At 41.5% G+C, this 25,429-nt stretch overlaps 2 protein-coding genes and 1 non-coding gene across 8 annotated transcripts in view; all 3 read left to right on the top strand.

The window, feature by feature from the left end:
* Nucleotides 1–703: 703 nt before the first annotated feature.
* FN3K (fructosamine 3 kinase) lies at nt 704–11,769 on the top strand. Its single transcript, XM_005297597.5, has 6 exons — nt 704–1,177; nt 4,245–4,396; nt 4,919–5,010; nt 6,394–6,476; nt 7,830–7,952; nt 8,639–11,769. The coding sequence occupies exons 1-6, from the start codon at nt 1,037–1,039 to the stop codon at nt 8,975–8,977; spliced, it is 930 nt and encodes a 309-aa protein (XP_005297654.2). The 5' UTR covers nt 704–1,036; the 3' UTR covers nt 8,978–11,769.
* Nucleotides 1,957–2,079, top strand: LOC112058992 (U6atac minor spliceosomal RNA). Its single transcript, XR_002888188.1, has one exon. It is a non-coding gene; the product is annotated as a U6atac minor spliceosomal RNA (small nuclear RNA).
* Nucleotides 7,833–25,429, top strand: part of TBCD (tubulin folding cofactor D) — a 268,348-nt gene continuing 250,751 nt past the window's right edge. The window contains exons 1-2 of one of the 6 annotated variants that reach the window (XM_065563362.1): nt 7,833–7,952; nt 16,615–16,833. In XM_065563362.1, the coding sequence (XP_065419434.1) occupies nt 16,641–16,833 (193 nt within the window). In that variant the 5' untranslated portion in view covers nt 7,833–7,952; nt 16,615–16,640. Of the gene's footprint in view, nt 7,953–11,887; nt 12,006–15,380; nt 15,961–16,614; nt 16,834–25,429 lie in introns of those variants that run through there. The other 5 variants (XM_065563361.1, XM_042841194.2, XM_005297602.5 and 2 more) reach the window with 5 other exon arrangements.

The following is a 25,429-nucleotide window of genomic DNA, read 5'->3' as shown; positions in this document are numbered from 1 at the left end:
GGCCCAGTACTGAAATATCAGGGATTGCTGCCCCTCAAGATGAAAATGTGTTGTCAGAGTTTGTGGGGACCCAGGATCTGGAATAGCTACAGAGGTTGCAACTTTTAAGATTGAGATTTATTGGCAGAGCTGTGTTGAGGTCCAGCACTGGCATAGCAGAGGATGACATCTCTCACTCAGTACTGAAAGTTCAACTCTCACTTTGATGCCAGCCTCCATCACCCCCTTGTTAAATTTTCAAAAAAGAGTCTGATCCTGAGCATTGCCTGAAAAATGCTCAGTTCCATTAACCTTCATTGTCTATAAAAAGGTTTGGTGGCATTTGACTCCAATTGAGGGCAATGGGAATCTTTCCATTTACTTTAATGGGAGCAGGGCCATGCCCTGAAGAAGACATGCGGTCTAATGTGTGACACAATGGTTCCTAGTCTATACAAAGCAAGTACGAGCAGGGAAAGATCATTGTTTTTTCCATATCCCAATTTGCTGATTTGTGGTTATATTGTGGCCTTTGAGTCTCCTGATCTTAAACATTTACATGTACAACACCACCACCACCAAACTCTGCCTCTTGTACAGTCTTTCATAAAACATAACCAGTTTATGTTATTGTGTGTAGTTTTCATTGCTGAGCTCCCTCTGGTGGTTGATGATTTAAACTTTATCTCTTTGGTACTCATGTGAGCAGGGGGGAGGCAAAGAAGAGGTCAGTCCATACTGATTACTCAGCGAGAGGAACTACAAATACCAGAAGCTCTCGGGACAGCCATCGAAGGACCCCAGGATATTCCAACAAATTCAGTATTTCCTAAATATCTATTTTTAAAAAAACAAGTAAAGCTCTAATCTCCAGAAATAAACATTTTGGGGAATTATTGACTGATTTGATTTTTCTATCAGCTGTTATTTTTCTCTTTGGTGTGTGTCAATTTCTACCTCATAGCAAAGACACACCAAAAAAGGAAGGACCCAGACCTTTAATCCTGTTTTGCAGTGGATTTAGGAAGAATCAATTGCAACAGGCTGGAATTAGCCAATGGAAAAGCTCCTGCAAACCGAATTGAAGACCTCCATTCTGAAGGCATTTGGGAGCTCAGGAGGAGGGTATATTAGCAGAGGGCAGAGCTATGAAACTGACAGCGGGCGAGTGTTTGTGAAAATCAATCACAAGCCTCAGGTTAATGCTGATAATATTGCTGCATGTTCACTGCAATGTGCTTAATTGTCTGGAGATGTTTGTTGATGATTGTAAATTGTGAGTTTTCAAGATTAATGTATTTTTCTCATTTTAAGAACTGAAATCTTTTTAAAGCACATTTTAGACAGCAGGCCAAGTTAATGTTAATTTGTAATGCTGTTGTAAAGCAACTTGACATTCCTTCACAATACCAGGTGCAAAAGAACTTACATTGCTGCATAAAAAAGCGTAGAGCAGAGCAGTTGCCCTTGTGCTTAGAATTTGTTATTGGGCCAAATACCATCCCAGAAATGGCTATTCCCACACAGGGCTGGGGAACAGCATGAGCTTCCAGTAGCAGAGAACATTCTTTTATTGGGGAAAGGGTTTTGTTGAGCATCTGCAGTGCTTCCTGGCACCATGGCAACATAACTCCTACAGGAGATATGCTCCCATCGGCTTCCGTATCCATCCTTGCTTCTCAATCCCCCTTAAGAAAGTGGTTTCACTTGATGTAGTGGAAACTGAAATATGTTAATGCTGACAGTATCAGGAATCCTTGAATGGTTGTGGGAGAAGGAGGGACTACTTCCTAAACTCCACTTCTACCCATTCTGATCTTACCCATAGAGTCTGTTCCCCATGGCATGGGGAGGAAGAAGGGAGTGTGCCATGGTGCTGGCGAGCCACCATCCTGGATCTTCTAATTTTTCCTACCCTCTGTCCACAGAAGCAAGGGAGCCTGTGGGCCACTGTTATGTTGTATAATTATTTAAATTGTGTCATATGAAAGGAGAGGAGGTTAGCACTCACCTTGATAAGAGTGGGAGAGTTGTAGTGGCCTTTTCAACACACATATGGTTAAGGCATTCCCACTTACTCATAGCACCTAATCACTTTTGGGGAGGATGCCTAGAGCCCTGCATACGTATCCCTTCTTATGTTTTGTACAATTCCAAAATAATAAACAATTGTTTCACGTTAAGGCAAAACTAAAAAAAAAAATACTTGAACTAAATCTCCAGCTCCAAACACCCTATAAGTTTGGGAATATTGTTATTCAACTGTAATGTTTGTGGACTGGGTCATCTGCTAGTCAGAACAAGACTATCGGTCAATTTACAGTTGAGAAATGGGAGTTTAGGAGGAAATGTGTGGAATTCAGATGCACAGAGGAGCTGAGGGAAATCCAGCCTAGGGGCAACTGCTTGACCACTGTCTGCTGGCTGATTTTTAACACAGAGTTGCCATAGACTCCCCTGGAACCTGCTTTCAGGTAAGAGGTATCGGTGCCGCATTGGTGGAGTCTGCTTCAGAAAAATAGAAAGACTGCCTCAGCCAGGAGAAGAGAAAGAAATCAGTTTAAATGTGCATCTTGGGATTTTTGTTTCTATCACATTTAGGAGATTTTTTAAGTGGTTGGTAACATTTTGCTGAGTTAGAATGTTTTAGCCAGGAGTCTGAGAAGGCTAAGTCATCAGATCCCAATTGTTTAGGTTTACCAGATGGTTCTGTGTGTGCATGCGATAATTAAATCAGCTATCAGCTGATTGCTGTAAAAACCTTGATTAACACAGTACAACCCCGTAAGAGTTTAAAAATTCTTTAAAAGATAATTGATATATAATTGGAAAAAAGTCTCCAGGCTATCTAGAAACCTGTTTTATTCTTCATCTTCCTTTTTAGGAAAAGATTAATCTTTCCACAACCCAAGGAACTTAAACAAGAAACCCACAATTATATTGCCCATGCAATCTCTGCATTCCTTACTAATACCTGTACCTGCAGCTTGTTGCGTGTAAATGGGTTCCTCCATCTGTGTGGAGCCCCACTGACCTCAATAAGGCAATCACAATAAGTAGTAGGATTGGGGGCTAAAGGCCTGATCCTGTCTATAATCCTTACTGAAGCAGTGTCCATTGACCTTAATGGGGGTTTATCTGTGTAAGGAGTGTAGGGTTGGGCACATAGGCATTTTACAATAAGGAAGAGACTGACTTTCTATACTGTTATTAAGGATGGTCCAGTGCCTAGGGCAATAGTTTAGGGTTTATGAGACTTGGGTTCAAGTCTCTATTTTGCTACAGACTTCTTGTGTAACCATAGGCAAGTCACTTAATCTCTCAGTTCCCTATCTGTAAAATGGGGATATTAGCACACCCTTACCTCCCAGGAGTGTTGTGTGGATAAAGATTGTGAGCTGTTTAGCTACTACGGTAATAAGAGCATGTGAGAACCTAAGACAGACAAACCCTTTCCTTATCCTCCTAAAAGAGAATAAAAAGTAACATAAAAGTGCTCAGAGATTTCTATTCCTGAACCCAGCAATCAAGTATGCAGCAAGCATCTACCAGAAAGGTAACATTTCCTTACAGAAGAAAATGTGGGGGCTGCAGTTTTCGCTCAGTGGGATGTTTGAAGGAAAAGGCTTTAATTTTCCAGGACATACTCTTAGCTCTTCTGTTACTAAATAAAGGCAGAACAAAAAATTCAGCCATTAATTTGTATTTCAGTATATGGGAAACTGATAAGTCTGGGTTATTTCATTTAAAAATATACAATTAAAAATGGGTGGAAAGAGTAATACTGTCACTTTGAAGGTCAAACTGTTCAGCAGTACACAGACTTAATTAATATGATCAATCTCCATCTAGGGGCTTGCTGCTTGGTCACAGTCTAAGGATTTACTCCTTTATTTCAAGTGGCAGGGGTTTGTACTTTTGTTGTTGAAAGTTTTGGGTTCTAACCCCACTGATAACCCTGCTGTACCTAGGTAGGAGGCCTGGCCAGAGATTAACTACACATAGATGCTTTGAGCATTTACAGTGGTAAGTTGTGTAATGTGTTGTACTGTGCTGAACTTGCAAGAAAAGAAATAACAATACAATCAAACAAATCTATCCTGGCTGGGATTGAAGCCTTGCTAATTTGCTGCTACATTTTATTATGAAGGATGAATAGATTCACAGATTTATAAACAACAAATATTTTCCAATACACCTATTGCAGAAATCACATAATTTAGGCCAAGGATATTTGCCCCAGTGAAATTCTTGTTTCTGAACAGGCTAGAACAATGTTTGAAGGTGAAATGGCAAGTTTAGAGGCTATCCAGAAAACCAACACCCTGAGGGTGCCCCAGACCATTAAAGTGATTGATCTTCCAGGAGAGGGTGCAATGTTTGTCATGGAGTACCTGAAGATGAAAAATCTCAACAAGTATGTCTGAACTTCATACTTTGTTTGTTACTATGATTTTGAGAGAATCTGCTTATAATGCTCTTGTGTCGGTGAGAATCTCTGAAAGAGGCTATTGACTATCTTCTGCAAATGATATCACTCGTGAGTCTGATAATTGTAAAAATAAAAAGTAAAAGTGAAATTCAAATCAACAATCAAGCTTCTAGGCCAAATTCTCTGCTGAATTTGGCCCTTTATCTCTTTCAGCAATATGTGGTCTATACCTGACTGTTCACATTTGTCAGAGCAGCTTTATTGACAGATAGCAGCCATGTGATATACATTTCTCAGACGATTAACTTGTCTTTGAGAGGTGCCTACTGTTGAGTTAACCTAGTCCATTGCTTTCTCTTTTTCCTGATTTTTAAATTGCCTCCTGCTGTAGAGTTGCTCCTTGCTTTCTCTTGTCTTTAATTCTTTCTTATGTAATAAATGGTGTTTAAAGGCATATTTTAAATGAACAGATAAAGAATGTATGGTTTTGTTTCTCGAATCTTACAGACACTCTGCAAAGGTTGGCGAGCAGATAGCAGATCTTCACCTTCACAACCAGAAACTTGGAGAGAAATTAAAAAAGGAAGGAAACACTGTTGGTAGAGTATAGATTTAAAGTACTAGTGCAACACTGTGATAATCTCTTCTGGATATCACACAATATTTAATACATGTAGCATTATAATCCTTATTAATGGAGAAAACCAGTCTAAAGGGCCACTGTCTGCTAAAATACTAAATATATATACAAAGTATCTTTTGATCCATAGAACACTAAACTGAAATAATTTGTAACTCTTTACTTTTCCGCTACGTTGCTAAATTAAAAAAACTGACAATAATAAAAAGATTTCTATTGGTTTTAGTTTTTGTGATTTTTTTTTTTAAACAAAATAAAAAAATTGGGTCAGATTTACCTTTCAGTATCTCTGTAAGCCTTTCATCATCATGTACTATCAAGATATAATCCTCTGAAGGTTTTTGAACCAACAAAGTAAAAAAACAACAACTATTAAACATGTCTATAGGTTAGGTACAGCTAACTTGTTATTATAACATGTAATACCATTTAATAAAAAATATACAGAAATTCACATTTACTTACACTGGAGATATTTTACAACTCACACTTGCAGTAATATACATAGCACTTTTTATTAAAATAATAAAGGAATGTATCCTTAGCTTACTAAAGAGACAAATTAGTTCTGCTGAGTATAACTGTTCTTGAAGGCAAAGTTAATTCAGTAGGGTTCTGATCCAGTTTCCACTTAAGTCAATGGGAGTCTTTTCAATGACTTTTTCTACAGCTTGATCCAACTCCCACTGAACTACACATGAAGCAAAGCAAGATCATTTGCTATGTCAGGTTTAGTAGTATTCAAATCTAATGCCCAGATTTTGCACCTAGTTGGGTTTGCATGGTTTCAATTGATTTCTGGGGAGGACAGAATGTGCCCTATAGTGGTATGCCTATTACCAAGTAATTACAATATTTGTGAGTGAGGTGGTAGATTGCTGATCTGTCTGAAATAATGTACAGTATGAGACACAGAGTCAGAAGTTTTGGTTAGGAGGCAGCAGGGTAAAGTGGTTAGAAAATGGTGAGTACAAATCAAGAGACCTGGATTCTGTTCCTGATTCTAACACTGACTTGCTCTGTGCCCTTCATCAAATCAATTAACCTAACTGTACCTCAGTTTCCCTAGTTGAAAAATATCGTAGGTTTATTACTTCCATCTTTAATAGGTCTGTGATTCCCCCAAAGAAAAAAGCTATATATACACATGCACAGAATTAGTACTATTAGTGTTTTAAAGTATTTAGTTAACCTATTGTTTAATTATGTTTTTTCCCAATTTTTTTCTGCCTAGTCATATCAGAACTGGATTCATAAACCTATTGCTTTTGCAAAGTTCAGGATTGGAGGGGAAAAAAAGCTGGTTTGCCCTTTGGACATGATCAGTCTTTTTGTTTGCTAGGTAAAGGTGCAGAACATTCTGAATCTCAGTATGTGGATACATTTGGATTCCATACAGTCACATGCTGTGGCTTTATACTGCAGGTAAGTCTCAGCTCTGTGAAAGTTATTATTACACATTAAAATCAAACACAAATTCTATATTCAGTGGCTTGTTTTAACCACCAGTTTTGTTCTCACTGTTTAATTTTCATCTTAAAAGTTTTTAAAGTATAAACAAAATATAAATTTTACCTCCGATGTGGGAGAAGATGGGGTTTGTTTTCCTGCACAGGACTGTTACTTTCCTGGACTGACAAGGTTTTGTTCCTATTTCAAAAATGTAAGAGTTCTGATAGACAAAAAAATTATTAATTACATAACCCTGTCTCAGTCACTGAGCAGTGCCTATTCTGTGCAATCAATAAAGTGGGAGTCCTGTGGAAAAAATAGTATATAATTTTTTACATGATCCTAATGCATATGCATAAGGAAGAAGAATTAAAGTTACATGGGCTTTCTTAGATTTGGCATTTCCCAACTTTTGTTTGAGCTTCCTAATATTTTTGAGTGCTTAATTTTTCAACTGTAATAATACTCCTTTAAAGTAGTTTATTTGTGTGTGTATATATATATACACATAAAAAAACTGGAATAATTTAACCATTACTGAAATATAGCCACTTCTGAGGTGGAACCTGGCAGCACAAAGCAAGCCTACACAGCAGTTTTGGACAGGAAGTGAAGACTACTCATTGATTCTCCACTTGCTAAGAAAAGGATCCCTTCACAAATTACTGTGCTTCCATCCTCTCCCAAAACCCACTACATAGTTCTCAAAAGGTGAAATTCCCCCCATCCAAAGGGCCAGTGGCAAAGTCTATGCAACACTTAAATTCCACTTAAAACCCTCAGAGCAGGCTTTATATGGTGCATGGGCCTTCTTCTGGCTCTCTGCACGGGGTGAATTTCAACCAAAATATTTAACCGTGCAGACCATTGAGAAGGACTTTGTAGACTACTAGTTGTCCCTGAACCACAGTTTGAGAACCATTATCTCACTGAAATGTCAGGGGGAATTTTGGCCATCCAGAGCTAATATAACTTGGATAAAGGGTTAAGAGACGTATAATATCTGCAAGTGCCCAGAACCTTAAGTTTATTTCTCATATCAAAGATAGCTCCTCTGTAATATGGACTCAGAAGGAAGAATAGCCTTAAATGAATGATCAACAAAACATTTAACAGCATCCTAAATTTTTCTTGGTGGTCACCCATCCAAGAACTGACTAGGCCTTGATCCTCTTTAGTTTACAAGCACCCAGGTAGCAAGGCAACAGGCCATAGTATCAGTAATATACAGTTTAATTTTACAGATATATCAGCAGAAAATCTTTACAGTGCTGTTTCCTCTTCAACTGATCATGATCAGCTGAATCTTGATATCTTATTTTCCAGGTGAATGAATGGCAAAGTGATTGGCCTACTTTCTTTATACGTCACCGACTCCAAGCTCAAATGGATTTGATTGAGAAAGCTTATGGAGACAGAGAAGCAAGAGAACTGTGGTCACAGCTTAAGGTAGGTAAATAAATACACGGATGTGTCTCATAGAGATAAAAGGTCCATTGTACTTATAAAAAATATACAAGAGAAATACTTCAGTGGAATTTTACACATTTTTTATGGCAAACTTTATATGGCTTTTAGTAAACAGGTCTAATTTCACTTAAGGTCCAGATGCCAGAGTTAAGAAAAAAGGGTGTATGTTACTGTACTAGCCTTTTAAAATGAGAAAGTGAGTGTAATTAGGTGGCTGCTTGCTTGGTTTTCAGAATCACTGTTCTGTTCTGACACTAAAGCAACAAGTTTATAGTTATTTGTTCCATAATGGTACATCAGTGAGCACAGGAGACTCAGAATTTTGGTGCTAAAAGTTGTTTACTACTTAGAACTGTTCTAATGAAAGGAAGTTGTTCTTTATTTATTGTGATAACCTGTATTGTCTATGCCTGCAAGCAATATGACAGTAGTGAATGTGGGTACTAGTGAATGATTAAACTCTGTGTGAAGTGAATCAGAATTATTCTTGTTGATTAACACTTTTGACCTGCTTCTGCATCCATTGACTGTAGTTTTAATAGGGCTTCATAATGACTGAAAAGAGACAATGACTTTTATTTATTCTGTTATTTGTATTGTATTGACTTATTTTTTTCCCCTTGGTCAAGTAATAGTTTTTGCTTCATTGGTCATGCTTTTTCCAGCTGAAGATTCCTGAGATGTTCTGCGATGTGGAGATTGTTCCCGCTCTTCTTCATGGGGATTTGTGGGCAGGAAATGTTGCTGAGGATGATTTTGGCCCAATTGTCTTTGATCCTGCTTCCTTCTATGGTCATTCTGAATTTGACTTAGCGATTGCTGGGATGTTTGGTGGCTTTAGCAGCTCTTTCTTCTCTGCCTACCACAGTAAAATCCCCAAAGATCCAGGTTTTGAGAAACGAAACAATTTGTACCAGCTCTTTAATTATATAAACCACTGGAACCATTTTGGGACAGAGTACAGGGGATCTACTCTAAATGTAATGAGAAAGCTCTTAAAATAACCATTTAGAGGGTGTTCCTCAAAGAGAATCTATCACAGCCTCTTACTAATTCACATGGCCTACTTATTGATAGCAACACAAGCTAGAAAGAGTGAAACATTGATGAGAAACTCACATGGCAGATGTAAAAGACGAGGGGGCCTTTGTACACATTTGAGCCCACTAAATACTTGCAGTGGTTGTGTAATTTCTGTATCATGTTCTAGTTTACTAGCACATATCCACACTGGTGAGTTAGGAGATTGTGTACAGTCTGTTATTTAGTTGGTGAAACTCTACATGTTTGAAAAGCAGTCTGATGGACAGCCTAATCTCATTCTCCATGGGATAACCCAGTTTTTCCCACTCTTTGCCCTTCCTGCCCTATAAGGATTTTATTATGGGGTTGTGGTATTGGAAATAATCACTAATTTATCACCTCCTCCTCCTCCTCTGCTTTTCCATTTGACTTTTCTCCTCTTTCTCTATTCTCCTCTGTTCCCCTCTACCTACCTTCTAAAGGATCAGCTCCAACATCTGTTGAAGTCAGTGGGAGACTTTTTTGGCTTTGAGGGCAGTTGAACTGTGTCATAATTCATTTGCATAGTGCAGTCTATGAGTTAGTATTTCTTAAATTTATTTTAAATTAAAATTTATGACTCTCCTTTCTAAAGGAAAAATTCAGTTCAACTGATACCCCCTAAGAGTAGGTCTCTGCGCCTACTGGAGAATGAAATATATAGACAGAAAATGGATTGTCATTACATAAGATGTAGATAAAAATATATTTTATTTAAAACAGCCTTTTAAAAAAGGTACTAAAAAACTCCCTGCAATGTAACAGACATAGCTGTTTGAGATGAAGAAATCAGCAATTCCAGATACTATATTGATTAGTACTCAATACATATAAGTTATATAGAATTAATCTTAATAGATAGTTGGGGAAACTACCCTATTCCATCATTTGCTGATTTACTAAAGTAAAGGCACATTGTCAAAATGGTGAGGTCCAAAATTTAATGGTTTTATACTTGTTTGCAGAGTCCCTGTAATTATTTATGACAGGGCTGCCTTCTCCACCCTTTGCAGTTCCGCAAACAGGCTGGATGCTTTTCAGCTTTATAAGCACCAGAGTATTATTTATTAAGTCCCCTCCAACAGTTCATCAGTATATCCTTGTGCAGTAACATACATGTGAACATAAACTTCCCCCTTAGACTGCTTTCCAGGGAGTAAGGGGGAAAGATCTCTTAATTCTGTATTCTGTCCTTACCTGTCTCCTCCCCTTGTACTTCCTTCCTCTTCTTCTACTATTCCCTGATGATGGGTTGATTGTTCTCAGTAGCTCAGCATCCTCCTGCCTAATTAACAACCCTCTCCCAATTAAATCCACTCCAGAGGGAACAGCTAGCACCACAGTGACCAGAGTGCTGGGTTAGCTCTAGGTTCCTAGCACTCTTTCAAGTTGTTGAACAGCTTTTCTTTTAAAACAGATTCTGCTTGCTCTCTTTATTTTTAAAAACAGAATAGATGTAGGTTTCAGAGGGGTAGCTGTATTAGTCTGTATCAGCAAAAAACAACGAGGAGTCCTTGTGGCACCTTAGAGACTAACACATTTATTTGGGCATAAGCTTTCGTAGGCTATAACCCACTTCATCCGATGCATGGAATGAAAAATTCAGTAGGCAGGTATCAATATACAGCACGTGAAAAGATGGGAGTTGCCTTATCAAGTGGGGGGTCAGTGCTAATGAGGCCAATTCAATTAGGGTAGATGTGGCCCATTCCCAACAGTTGACAAGAAGGTGTGAGTATCAGCAGAAGGGAAATTTATTTTTTGTAGTAACTCAGCCACTCCCAGTCTTTATTCAGGCCTAATTTGATGGTGTCAAGTTTGCAAATTAATTTCCAGTTCTGCAGTTTCTTGTTGAAGTCTGTTTTTGATTTTTGTTGTTGTTGAAGAATGATAACTTTTAAGTCTGTTATTGAGTGTCCAGGGAGATTGAAGTGCTCTCCTACTGGTTTTTGAATGTTGTAATTCTTGATGTCTGATTTGTGTCCAAATAGATGTAGTATTAGCAGCCCAGAATTGTGAGCAGCCATACAATAACAAACCTAATTAACCTTTTAATGGAAGAAAAGAAGTGGTAAGTAAAGAAAGCAGTTATAATGAAAATCCCACAAACACATACATGAATAAGAATATGTGTTTGGGCGGGATCATGCCTGTAATTGTATTTATAATTACCAATGAGTAAAACAGAGTTAAAATGGTCAAATATACTTTGCCACTTTTCTTTTGTTGTTAACACTGCTATTATGAATCACAACTTGAAAAACATCATCCTTCCAATGAAGTAAATCACAGCATCTATTGAAACAATGTAGCTTTGTTTTATCTATTTTTGCATGCCTTTGATTTTGCTTAATTTATATAATTCACTTTAAAGTCTCAGAAACTTTGGACAGTAATCAAGTGGATTTTCTTTCATTGTTCACAAATATAATGGCAGAATCAGAAGGTTAGATTAAAAACCATACTGCTTCTGAATTCAGTTAAAATGATGCCAAATTATCACAAGTAATGAAAGTGATTATGCTTCTGTGATTGAAATGGAAAGGTGGAATAATCTTGTTTATAACTAAATTGATTGTGTAGTTATTAGATTGAGAATCCAGATCTGAGATGACAAAGTCCACGAGAGCTAATATGTATTACCTAAAATGTGAACTAAAATATATGTACAGCTTTGTAAAATGTGAAATTAAGATATGTGCACATCAAATAAAATCTAGATATTTGCACTGCATTAACAAGATCCTGATGTTTCTATATCTTGTGCTTACAGCTTTTCTGGGTTAGTGAAGTTGAAAGTAATGATGGGACTGTTATTTGGGAGGGGGTGGAATTGTTGGGTAATGGGACTCTCAACACCTGGAGGCATGGCAGAAGGAGAAAGTGGAAGATTGGATGCTGGGTTCTTGGAGGGAACACAGCAATGGATGGGAATAAGGTCCTGGAATAGAGCTGAAGTGTGGCTGGAGGGTGAGCTATTGGTCTGGAATTAACTGAGGTGGAGAGTTTCTGGGGATAGGTAATAGCCACTGGGAAGGGAAACATTCCTAACATAAGTGATCACTGGTCATGGTAGCAGCCATTTTTAGTATCTGCACAGTGACACTTGTTAGAGGGCTTATTCCTTCACTCTCCCACTTCCCTGGTCCTTCTTGTGAGAACAGAGAGCAATAATACCCAAAGTCTGAAGGTGCAAACAATTTTGATGTTTATTGGGGTGAACTTCCAGGAAGCTTAAATCCTTATTTGTGAATCCCAACTTGCTTCCTGTTTGCTCCTAATTTATATAGTAATATTCTCAGCTATACATTAACCAATCATTTTACTGAAATGTACCTAACCAATCCTAACATATTGTAACATGATTAGTTAACCAATTATATCCCACCACCTTAATTAGTTTACACCCAGCAAAATTAATTATACAGCAGACAGAAACAATCACAGAACCAGACAGAGACCATGCAAATAAACAATAGCAAAAGTGGAAACTATAATGACAAAATAATACAGAAGTGAGGATTTCACAACTACATCTATAAAGATATAAGCAGGGCCTGCTCCAGGCACCAGCCCAGCAAGCAGGTGCTTGGGGCGGCCAACGGAGAGGGGTGGCATGTCTGGCTCTTCTGTGGCAATTTGGCGGCGGGTCCCGCACTCCCTCTGGGAGCGAAGGACCCGCCGCCGAAGACTGAAGAGGCGGTGGTAGAGCAGATCACGATTGCGGCTGCTTTTTTTTTTTTTTTCTTCTTTTTGCTGCTTGGGGCGGCAAAAATCCTGGAGCCAGCCCTGGATATAAGGGTTTCCAAACTATGTCTATTGATAAATGTATTCTTACCAAACAGAAAACTATCAAACTAAATTTCCTTTTACATCTTCTAGGCTCTTCCCTTTATCTGAAGGTGATAGATTGGATCACCTTTCTAACAGTCCCAGATTGCCTTATTTCAATATGACTGGTTTGAAATGTGTCCGGACGTGACCGTACACTTTCCAGCTTATGGCTGCTCCCACTGCTTAGCCAAAGGCCTTGGCTTAAGAACAGAGCCTCAGACTGTCACAGTGAGAGAAGGCCCTTACACAGGCAGACAGTGATTTTGATTCTTTCTTTTATACTTTTATAACTAGCTAAATGATAAACTTATACCTAAATTCTTAAAGTATACGCCTTTACAGACAGGCCTGAATATCTATATCCTACCACTCCACCCCGTTTTTTTTTTTATTTTCTTTTGGGATCCTCCTGCCCAGGTATCCCTGGAAAAGCATAGGACATATGGTGATACACTTCCTGATAGCACCAGGCATCAAGGTGGAAGGTGTCAAGGTTCCTAACATAGGTGATCACTGTCATATGGTAACAGCTGTTTTTAGTATCTGCACAGTGACACTTCTTTCCCTCCCTCCCCCCTGGAATGAAAACAGTTCATCTTATTTCCAGGACTGAATATGATTTGGCTCAGGACTGGGCATTGTCTTATTCTGTGCTAAAGCATATACTGCATGTTTCTGTAGACAACATGCAACTGCTCATGAAATAGGATCATAAATGGAGTGATCTGATTGTCTGCTAGCCATTCTGCTTACAACCTATGCAGAGTGACTCCTGAGACAAACTCAGTGCAGCTCTTACTGGCATGAGCAGGGTTCTGCATTTGCTGAGCTGGACAAAGCTGCTATCTTGGGACCACAGACATCCTAGTGTGAATTTTGATAGTCTAATAATGCATAGCAAACAGATCACATGCACCCAGAGCAAATCCAAGACTTGATAGGGAAGCTCTACAAGTAGGTTGACTACCAGCTGACTACTAAGCTGGCAGACACTACAGTCTTTTTATTGGAGTGTAACAATATTAGTCAGAACTGATTAGCTCAATCACCTAATATAGCATGTGCACCCATTTCCAAAGGCTGTCAAGAAGGGTTCTCACTGATGAGTCTGCTTTCTAACACCTGCTGTAAGTGTTAAACTAGAGGCAGATGTCCCCCACGGCTAGGGGCCAGGAACACCTGAGTTCTAATGCCTGCCTTGACAATGACCTCCTCTGGGCCCTTTGGCAAGTAATATAGGCCAAAATTTTCAAAAGGGTCAGTGAATGTTGGTGCCTCAGTTGTATAACACCCAGCGTTGAAATATGTAGGTCCTGATTTTCTGAGGTGCTCAGCGCTGGCAGCTCCCACTGACTTCAAATGGAGGTGGGGATGCGTGATGTTTCTGAGAACAGGGCCTGAGGCATCTCAAACTGGGCATCTAGAACTAGCGAATGCTGGATGAAGTAGGGTTACCATACGTCCTCTTTTTCCCGGACATGTCCGGCTTTTCGGCACTCAAACCCCCATCCGGGGGGAATTGCCAAAAAGCCGAATGTGTCCGGGAAAATGGCAGCTCTGCTCCTCCCCGACTCTTCGGCTCTGTTTAAGAGCCGGGCTGCCTGAGCGCTACCGGCTTCGGGCAGCCCCGTGCCTCCAGACCCTGCGCCGCCGGAGCCCGGGAGGGGAAGTGCCCGGCCGGCGGCTGGGGTCCGGAGGCAAGGGGGCTGGCCGAAGCCGGTAGCGCTTGGGCAGCCTGGCTCTTAAACAGAGCTGAAGAGTCGGGGAGGAGCAGAGCCGCCGCGCCGGGAGGCTCTGCTCCTCTTCGGCTCTGTTTAAGAGCTGGGCTGCCCGAGAGCTACCAGCTTCGGGCAGCCCCCCTGCCTCCAGACCCTGCGCCCCCAGCCGGGCACTTCCCCGCCCGGGCTCCGGCGGCGCAGGGTCTGGAGGCATGGGGGCTGCCGGAAGCCGGTAGCGCTCGGGCAGCCCGGCTCTTAAACAGAGCCGAAGAGGAGCAGAGCCTCCAGCGGCAGGGGCTCTGCTCCTCTTCGGCTCTGTGTAACTGACACAGTGTCAGTTACACAGAGCCACGGCGCCGGGAGGCTCTGCTCCTCTTCGGCTCTGTTTAAGAGCCGGGCTGCCCGAGCGCTACTGGCTTCGGGCAGCCCCCGTGCCTCCGGACCCTGCGCCGCCGGAACCCGGGAGGGGAAGTGCCCGGCTGGGGGCGCAGGGTCCAGAGGCATAGGGGCTGCCCAGAGCCCAAGCGCTACCAGCTTCATGGTTTGCTGGGCAGCCTCCAGACCCTGCGCCCCCGGCTGGGCGCTTCCCCTCCCGGGCGCTTCCCCTCCCGGGCTCCAGCTGCGCTGGGGGCGCAGGGTCTGGGGGCTGCCCGGCAAACCCTGAAGCCGGTAGCACTGGGGCAGCCCTTTCCCCCTGGCTGGGAGTGGAAGGAAGGAGGGGGCGGAGTTAGGGTGGGGAAGGGGCAGGGCCAGGGCCCGTGGAGGGTCCTTTTTTTTATTTTTGAGATATGGTAACCCTAGGATGAAGGGGCCTGACCTTGCATGTGCTGAGGGGAGACACCTGCCTGGCGCACAGACCCAGTGGGAGGACTACATAGCTAATGGGGGGCAGTGGAGTGGCTGCTAGCTCCCCAAAAGTCATCAAATTTTCAGACTCTGGAACTCTGATACAAAGGAAAGTTCACAGCGTGAGGACACATTTAACCACCCAACAGTGCTTTTGTTTGGCAAGCCACTGGCTCTGAGGCTAACAGAGACAGGTTGTTCCTACAACCCCACCTCCTCCCCCCTCCCCCCTCCATGCGTGTGAGTGGAACTCATGGAACTGGGTCTCTGAAAGGCCCGCCTACTCCCCGCCCTCTCCGCTGCAGCAACAAGGAGAGGAGTGGCCGCGTTCAGAAACTGAGTCGTGCCTGCGTTCTTCTGTGCCGCGCGGCGACCCGTAGCCGAGAGGCAAGTCGGGCAGGGCTGAGCACGGGACAGGCAGGTTCTGTCCGCTGAGAGGCCCCGGTAGCGGAGCAGCGGTTGCCAGGGTAACGCGGCAGCTCCTGGTTCTGCATTGCCCTAGCCAGCTCCGGGTGCAGCAGCTCCGCGTATGGACGGCGTGAGGGGTCCCCGGGGAATGGGGTAGCCGGAGATGGAGCTTCCTCTCCGGCAGTGATTCCCAGCCTTGGGGGAGGGGGGGGGGGGAGCTGTGGGAGTTCGGGCCGCGGCGGGATGGGGCCTGGCGGTGCGGCATCCGCATCCCGCGTGTCGGGGCTGACGGGCGGGAGGGGCCCACGAGAGAGTGACCTGCAGTGTGGGAGTGGCTCCTGGTGTAAGATGGAGCGGGAGTCAGCTAGGAAAAGAACGGCCCCTGGGGAGGGTGGCGTCTCTTTCAAACCCCTTTCCCCAGCTGTAGGATGCTGGGTCTCGGGAGAGTGGGGGTGGCATAGGTGCAGGAACTAGGGGTGCTGCCACACCCCTTGGCTTGAAGTACATTCCGTTATATCCAGTGTTTACAATTTGGTTCAGTGGCTCTCTGCACCAGATTGTTCCAGCACCCCAGAGTGGTGGCCCCTCTTTCAATGCCACCCACCCCTTGGCATGGGATGTTGAGTCTCAGGGGATGGTGGCCCCTCTTTCAGTCCTGCCCACTTCCTCGTGTGGGATGTTGGGTCTGGGGTGGTGGCAGCCCCTCTTTTATCTCACCCTGCCTCGTGGGGTTTAATTACATTGTAAATACTTGTTTGCTCTTATGTTACCAGGGAAGAATTGGCTGCTGGCTTTGGAAATGGCTTTGAGTGAGATGAACGGGGATGGCTCTGAACAAGAGGAAGGCGGATGCCAGGAGCCAGATGTCATTGCCAGGGGAAATATACTGGAGAGTTTTGCAGAGAGTCAAGAAATCAGAGGGTTAATTAACAGCCTGAAAGGAGTGTATGGGGATCTGGGAACACGAGAGGTGACAATTGAAAAATTTATAGGTAAGATTTCTTGGTTTGAGGATGTACAATCTATAGGGAGTGTATTTTTATGTTGGTTGAAATAACCGCATAGGATAGGGGTAAACAAATGTTTTTAGACCAATTCTTGCTTTTACAATTATTCAGAGGAAGATTAGTTTTATTATTTATTCACTTTACCTTCCAGATAGCTATACCAAGCTTATTAGTTGTGATAATGGGAGACAGTGCTATCTTGGCCGTCTGAACTGTCATATAACACAAGATCCTCTCAGTGTATCAAGGAAACCGTTCCAGAATAAACAAGCAGTAGGTTTAGATATATTTTTTAATAATTGACTTTAAGGGTGAATTATCTATCCTTGGGCTCGGTCCTAGTCCCATTGAAATCAATGCAAGCAGGAAGTGGACCTTTTTAGTTAGTTCCTGTCCTTGTAATACTGCTGTTTGATTATTGGTTTCATGAAATGAAGTGTTGCTATCTAGCTGTTAAAGCACAGGTCTTGGAGTTGGAAGATCTGAGTTCTGATCCCAAGTTAGCTGCTTGTCTCCTGTGTGACTGGAGACTGTGACTGTGTGAAATTATCCGATGTGTTTACTAGCTTTGTGTGCTCAAATTGTGACATGTAGGCCCTGATTTTTTTGGAGTAAGAACAGAGTAAAATTATGTTAAATAACTTCTCCCTTAGCTAAAGGTCACTTGCGGTTTTGTAGGGAGTTCTGGGTAAGTGGACAAAGGCAGGCAGTGGCCTGCTTAGAACTCTGGTCTTAAGTACAACTGTAACACAGTTACAGAAATCATGATAATGGTGCATAGCAGACCAGAAATGGGCTGGTCACTTTAGGACTCCTGAGGGACCTCTCTCCTCTTTTTAGGAAGAGTTCTTTGAGAGCTGCTAACTGTGCCAGGAGTGGTGGGAGCTAATCAAGCAAGAACAGTCTGTAGACACCAACAGCTCAAAGACAGTGGCTGTTCACTGATTCCTGTTTCTAGACTATGCTGACTGAGTTGTATCATGATTGGATTATTCTTGTCTGCCAAATGCTGACAGCATGCTTGTGACTGTACAAGAAAATTGACAACCTGTGCTTTGAAAAGCTTAGAGTATGTCTATACTACCCGCCGGATCAGCAGGCAGTGATCGATCCAGCGGGGGGTCGATTTATCGCGTCTAGTCTAGACGTGATAAATTGACCCCTGAGCGCTCTCCCGTTGACTCCTGTACTCCACCAGCATGAGAGGTGCAGGCGGAGTTGACGGGGGAGCAGCAGCAGTTGTCTCACTGTGGTGAAGACACCACGGTGAGTAGATCTAAGTACGTTGACTTCAGCTACGTTATTCACGTAGCTGAAGTTGCGTATCTTAGATCGATTTCCCCCCCAGTAGACCAGGCCTTCATCTAGGAGGGACATAGAAAGTAGGTAGTGTGAGGCCCTGAAGAATGAGTTGCTTAGGTAACTTTCCTCAAACTTTAAATTCTGTTCATTTGTTTTGGGGGCTGATTCCTAACAAAAGTAGGTCTCTCTGAGGGATTTGAGGAAAGGGTTATTGCCCTGGTATCTGGGGAGTGGGAGGGAATTCAGTGCATAGAGGAGATTAGATATAGATATAGATATAGATATATATGAGAGAGAGAGAGAGAGATAAAATGATGAACAAGGAATAGAAGATCAGGGTGGAAAGAACATGGGAGTAAGAGTTCATGGTTGTGCTAAGCAAAAGGAAAAATATGCTTTAGAAAAGAGCCTTTAGAAATATCATATTGCCTCTATATAAATCCATGGTATGTCCATGTCTTGAATACTGTGTGCAGATGTGGTTGCCCTATCTCAAAAAAGATGTATTGGAATTGGAAAAGGGCAACAAAAATGATTAGGGGTATGGAATGGCTTCCGTATGAGGAGAGATTAATAAGACTGAAACTTTTTAGCTTGGAAAAGAGATGACTAAGGGGGGATATGATTGAGGTCTATAAAATCATGACTAGTGTGGAGAAAGTAAATTAGAGTTGCTGATCATCTGCAACTTCCATTGAAGTCAACAGGAATTGTAGGTGCTCAGCAATTCTGAAAATCAGAACCGTGTCTCAAATTAGACACCCCAAAATTAATGGATGTTTTCTGAAAACTTAGGCCTTAGGTCTTGTGTGCGTTTCCCCATATTATGACTAATATTTAAGTATGTCACGGGGTATTGTGAAGATTAAATCACTGTTATATGTGAAATGGTTTGAGATCCTTGTATAGAAGGTCCTGTAGGTGTACAGAGTATATTAGGCAGCTACTGTGATGAAGTTAAGAGAAGTATCACAGAGAAGTGACAGTTACCAAAGGTGATACCTGCAGCAAAGATACCTGAGGGAGATCTCAATTGGGTGGGCCAGATTGTCATGATACATATTCAGCTCTGTACAAATATGGAAATAGTGAAGAAGTGACTTATTTTCTCCAGCAATTATTTAAATAATGTCAAGAAAACATTATATTTTTGGCTTTTTGAAATATTATTCCTGAGGTTGTATGTTGTTTTGACATAATTACTATTGAACATACATTTCATGGAAGAGGACTTATTATTAGAATGTTAAGATTGTGTGATTAAGCACTCAAGTCAAGAAATATCCCAAGTTAAGGTTGTGTGTGCACAATCTTAACTTTGCTTTCTATGGGTCACAGTAGTCTCTAATTATACAATTGCATTCTGTTTTTCAGATACCGTAGTACAGTGTATCATACAAAAAATCTAGGTCTACAACCTTAGATGCACATGTATTATAATGTGATATGTTCAGTTTTTTAAATCAACAAACATCAGTTTAATTTTTATAGTGTGCCAGTCTATCCTCTTTTGTATTAATTTTATATAATGTTCTTTCTGATATTTTAGTTATTTTATCATTACCATGTCCTGTATATTTTCTTTTCACCAATAAGTGTTGCCTTCCCAGAGTGTAATTTTTAGGGGATGAGGCAGTAAGCTACAAAACTAATTTAATTATGTGTTAACAAATTTTCACAAGTACTTAGTATCAGAGGGGTAGCCGTGTTAGTCTGAATCTGTAAAAAGCAACAGAGGGTCCTGTGGCACCTTTGAGACTAACAGAAGTATTGGGAGCATAAGCTTTCGTGGGTAAGAACCTCACTTCTACAGTGTACTTGGGAGTAGGCACAATGTCTATAGATCCTTCAGGGTAGAAAGGACTGAGTAAGGGTTACTGCTTGCTTTGCGTGGTGCAGAGAGGGAAACCTCACTCTGCTGCTCTATAGAGTCCTATGCACCTTACAAATACTAAGTATGCAGCTAAGTGATCCATGTGTGAAAATGCAGCGAAACCTTACGCAGCTGTGTATTTCAAGAGTTTACAAAAAGTCTACCATGCATGTTCAATTTGTGATATTCAAAGATTGATAACTGTATCAAACTAAAGCCAGTTTTTCATCCATTAAAAGGGATAAAATTACACTAAACTTTAGAAAGGGAGACTTCAATAAAATGCAGACTAGTCAAAAAGGCCCTGAAGTTGAACGTAAAAGAAGTAAAATCTTTGAAATGACATGGATGCTACTTAAACAAAACCAAACCAAACCAAGAAGAGCCTCAGAAGGTATGCATATTGCTGAACAGAATGGGAACCAGGCAGGCAAGTAGTAAAGTAGTGTGGCGAAATGGCAAGGTTTGAGAGGCTATTCAAGCCAAACAAATCCTTTTAAACTTGGAAATGTGATCCAGGTGAAGCCCACAAGTAGGAACATAAATTACAGCATGTGGTATATGAGGGAAATTAAAGGACTGGAATGGATTTTGAAGAGCCAGTAGCTAAAGCTGTAAAAACAAAGATTCCCAAAGTATATCAGAAGCAGGAAGCCTGCAAAAGAATTGGTGGGTCCACCTGATAAAATTCAGCACTGCCAAATAAAAGGTAATGCGCTTTGGAAGGACTTAACTAGAACAACTCACGGATGCTTGCTGGGTTCTAAATTAACTGTAGCTGCTCAGGAAAAAACACTTGATCATCACTGTGTACAGCACACTGAAGAGAGATTTTCAGTGTGCTTTGGTAGCCAGAAAACATACCACAAGAACAAGTGGTTGTCCTGTGAATCTGAAAGGTAACACACATAACACTGATAAAAGGAAATATCTTTTTTACACAGTGCATAACCTGTGGAATTTACTGTCAAAAGCTATCACCTAATCCAAGAATTCACCAGTTTTAAAAAATGGGTTAGACACCTTTATGTGTAAAATGAGAATTTTCTACAGTTACATTAGATCCTATATAATGTTTTTCCTACCTAAACCTTCGTGCTTCAGGGCATAAGCCAACCAATAACTGCCTAATAATAGGAAGAAATTTACCATATATGCCCGTTCATTTATAAGCCGACCCCCCGAGATGGTTAGGTAAAAATAGCAAAACCTGTATGACCCTTTCATAAGCCGACCCTATATTTCAGGGGTTGGCAAACTTTGGCTCCCGGCCCATCAGGGTAAGCCGCTGGCGGATTGGGACGCTTTGTTTACTTGGAGCGTCTCCAGGCACGGAGCCCCTCGGCTCCCAGTGTCCGCGGTTTGCCGTTCCCAGCCAATGGGAGCTGCGGGAAGTGGCTGGGAACGGCAAACCGCGGACACTGGGAGCCGAGGGGCTCCGTGCCTGGAGACGCTCCAAGTAAACAAAGCGTCCCGATCCGCCAGCGGCTTACCCTGATGGGCCGGGAGCCAACGTTTGCTAACCCCTGCTATATTTTAAAAGCTGGCATCACATGAAACACTCAAAAGTTTTGTTGGAATTATTTTAATGAAAAACCTGTTGTTGTTATGATAACAACTGGACAAATATGTATTCACCTTCAAAATTACAGTCAATATTTAAAATCAGCAAATGGATATTTAAAACAAGTAACTTAGAACAATATGAGACTTTAAAAAGCCTTAAAATCCTTCAAAGTCTGAATCAGTCTCTGATTCACCAAACAGTTCATTAAACTCGGCCTCAGTCACAGCTGCACCTGCATTGTCATCGTAGATGTCGGCAGTGTCATCTTCAGAGTCGGATTCCTTCTCATCATCAGCCTCTGTTGTGGCATCATCTTCTGACCCGTCGAGTGCATTGCTGAAAAAGCATTTTCTAAATGACTTCTCTACCATTTCCGAGGGAATGGACACCCACGCGTCCTTGATCCACTGGGCAACCAGATTGATTTCGGGCTTCATAAGATTCCCGCCTTTTTGTCAACTTCGCCAGGCCTGAGCACATCCATCCGGACCACATTTTGCGTAGCTTATCTTTAAAGGGTTTGTTCAGGCAGACATCAAGCGGTTGTAGAACTGAAGTTAAGTCTCCAGGTATTACAGCCAAAGTAGTTTTCATATTTTTGGACACATTGTTCACCTCATCCATCTTGTGTGCCCTGAACATGTCCCAAACGAGCATAGTAGGTTTCTTGAAAAGTGCTCCTGGTCTCTTATTCCACACTTTTTCCAGCCATTCAGTAGTCCCACTTTCATCCATCCATCCCTTTTCGTCTGCACGTACGAAGACACCAGCAGGAAATTTCATGTTTTTAGGCAAGGTTTTTATTTTAAAAATAACAACGGGAGGGAGCTTTGATCCATTTGCCAAACATGATAAAACCACCATAAAATGGATTTTTTCATGGCCAGTGGTCTTAATTAAAACTGTTTTTTCACCAACACCAGTTACTGTTCTGTTTGCTCGGGAGATCGAATGTCATTGATGTTTCATCCATATTTCCTATTTGTGACAGTTCAAATGCATATTCCTTTTGATATTTTATAATAAACCTTTGGAAAGTTTGTTTTTTTTCTTCCCGATCTCTAGGCAGCTTTTGCGCTATCTTTGTTTGCTGACGAAGACCGAGACCATGAGGGTTCGTGAAGCGAGTACACCAACCCACTGATGCGACAAACATTGATGGCTTTACTGACTTGTATTTGTCATCTTTCGACGTTTGCAGAGCACGCACATGAATTCAAGTTCTAGTTACAATGTACCCGTTTTGTTGACATTCAACAACACAATTATTGAGATCTTTCTCTAGCTCAGGAAATGAAGCGCACCTCGTTGGACATTTTTTCTTGTTTCTGGCGGGACGTTTTGTTTACCTGGGGCATCTACAGGCATGGAGCCCCTCAGCTCCCTGCGGTCGCGGAATGGCGAACCGCAGTCACAGGAAACTGAGAGGCTCCATGCCTGCAGATGCTCCAGGTAAACAAAATGTCAATGTATTAGATATTCAATTCAATGATTCCATAGAGTTTAAAATCATCAGATTTTGGTGTAGACCCGTTTATAAGCCGACCCCCACTCTCTGATGCGTCACATTTTTACCAAAAATATTCAGCTTATGAACGAGTATATACAATAATACGTGGGCAGAATATTCCATAATTGTCCATTACAGGGTGTTTTGACACTGTCCTCGAAAGCAGTGGCTCTCAAACTTTCCAGACTACTGTACCCCTTTCAGGAATCTGATTTGTCTTTTGTACCCCCAAGTTTCACCTCACTTAAAAACTACTTGCTTACAAAATCAGACATAAAAATACCAAAGTGTCATAGCACACTATTACTGAAAAATTGCTTATTTTCTCATTTTTACCATATAACTATAAAATAAATCAATTTAAATTTTAATTTTGTACTTACGTTTCAGTGTATAGTATATTGAGCAGTATAAACAAGTCATTGTCTGTATGAAATTTTTAGTTTGTACTGACTTCAGTAGTGCTTTTTATGTAGCCTGTAGTCAAAGTAGGCAAATACCTAGATTAGTTGATGTACCCCCTGGAAGACCTCTGTGTACCCCCGGAAATACGTGTGCCCCTAGTTGAGAACCACTGCTCTAAAGTGTCTGGTGCTGGGCATTGTCAGAAGCCGGGTACTCAATACATGGGCTACTAGTCTAATCTGGCGTGGGAATTCCTATGAAGATCTATCCAGTGGTACCAATTTAATTTATTGAACCCTAAAGGGTGAAATTCTAGCATGAAATAAAACTATTTTCCCAGTTCACTCTTTCTAACATTATGATCTTAGGGCTTATTTCAAGTTGCTGGATAGTGATGGGCATGCAATTTGTCAGGGTACTGAGACTATGTACATGCTACCACTGACTATAGTATAACTTACGTTGCTCAGGGGTGTGAATAAGTGTCTGCCCTCCCTCCCAGTGATGCAAGTTACACTGACCTAAGTGCTGGTGTGGACAGCGCTATGTCAGTGGGAGGGCTTCTCCCACTGACATAGCTACTGCTGCTCATGGGACTGGAGTAATTAAGTCGACTGGAGAACTTTCTCCCTGTTGGTTTAGAGTGTCTGCACTAGCAGCGCTACCTGTAAGCTCTGTAGTGTAGCCATAACCTGAGTTGTAGTTAAACCCCCTGGGGGACTGCTTAGTTGCCTTCCTGATCCCCTCCTGGGGGAGTCAATAGAGTTCATCAGTTTGCAATTGCTTAAATCTAATTACACAGTCCCTTCACAGGTAAAGCTACCATTGACTTCAATAGGATATTGGCCTTTGTAAGAACTGGAGAATTGTGATTGTTGCTAATAGATAGCATTGTGTTACCCATGTCAGTGGAGTTATGGGGATGAACATAACAATATTAACAAAAAGAAGAACAGGAGTACTTGTGGCACTTTAGAGACTAACAAATTTGTTAGTCTCTAAGGTGCCACAAGTACTCCTGTTCTTCTTTTTGCGGATACAGACTAACACGGCTGCTACTCTGAAACATAACAATATTAGTGAATTGGTTTAAGTTGGTTCCATAGTGCCATCTAGTGGTATTTTTAGAACAATGCTGTTAAACTTGCATTGCGTCTGGGTCCTAACAATTGGTATGGTGAAGGGGGAAAAAAAACAAAAGTGGAGGAGCAAATGAATAAAGAGCAGAATGATTTGCATAGGAAAAGAAATGCAGAAAAAAGGAAGGGTTAGAAGGATGTTTTGGTTTTAAAGGACAAAAGAGTATGTTTTTCCTAAGAGAGATAAGGGATACAGAGGAAGAAGAATAACCCGATGGGATGAGAAGGAAATAGACAAAAGAAGAAAGGATATGTTAGAGTGTAGTGAGGGGGGAAAAACATCATCATTTAGGCTATAACTTGATTTCCCTGGCAGTTATGTCCTATAGTAATATTTATATGTTACACATCTCCATCTCAGCATGGTTCATTATTGCTGAGATGATGCAGTTTTACTTGGACTTGCTTTTCTGGGACTTGCTGTTGTTTAATTGCTTTTCTTGTCATTGTGGGCAAGACCTTTACTACTTAATCTTGATTTTTTTTGGTCCATTGTTGATAGGACATTTTCCTACTTGAGTAAATTTCTAAAATGATGCAGGTTATCATTGATGCAACACTTTTTTTTGCTGCATGATCTTTTCTGAAATTTAATTCTTATTTCTCGAGATTCTTTAGATTGGTTTTTACGTCTTTAAATTAAAGGTGCTTTATTTGTAGAGGTTGTGGCAGGTTGCATTCCTGGCATTACAAATACTAAAATGCATAGTACAAGTTGTTTGGAGTCAGAATTTCCCTGAATAAAAAAATACATTGCTGTGACCACAATATAGTAGGTGACATGG

The sequence above is a fragment of the Chrysemys picta genome, chromosome 12, assembly GCF_011386835.1.
Source record: "Chrysemys picta bellii isolate R12L10 chromosome 12, ASM1138683v2, whole genome shotgun sequence".
NCBI classification, from domain to species: domain Eukaryota; kingdom Metazoa; phylum Chordata; order Testudines; family Emydidae; genus Chrysemys; species Chrysemys picta.
This window is presented reverse-complemented; position numbering and strand designations above follow the sequence as displayed.

Excerpts from the sequence above, each read along its gene's own strand:
- FN3K (XM_005297597.5), top strand. The coding sequence starts at position 1,037 with ATGGAAAAGCTCCTGCAAACCGAATTGAAGACCTCCATTCTGAAGGCA. Across the intron at positions 1,178-4,244 it reads AAATCAATCACAAGCCTCAG|GCTAGAACAATGTTTGAAGG; the intron begins GTTAATGCTGAT and ends GTTTCTGAACAG. Across the intron at positions 6,477-7,829 it reads GCTGTGGCTTTATACTGCAG|GTGAATGAATGGCAAAGTGA; the intron begins GTAAGTCTCAGC and ends CTTATTTTCCAG.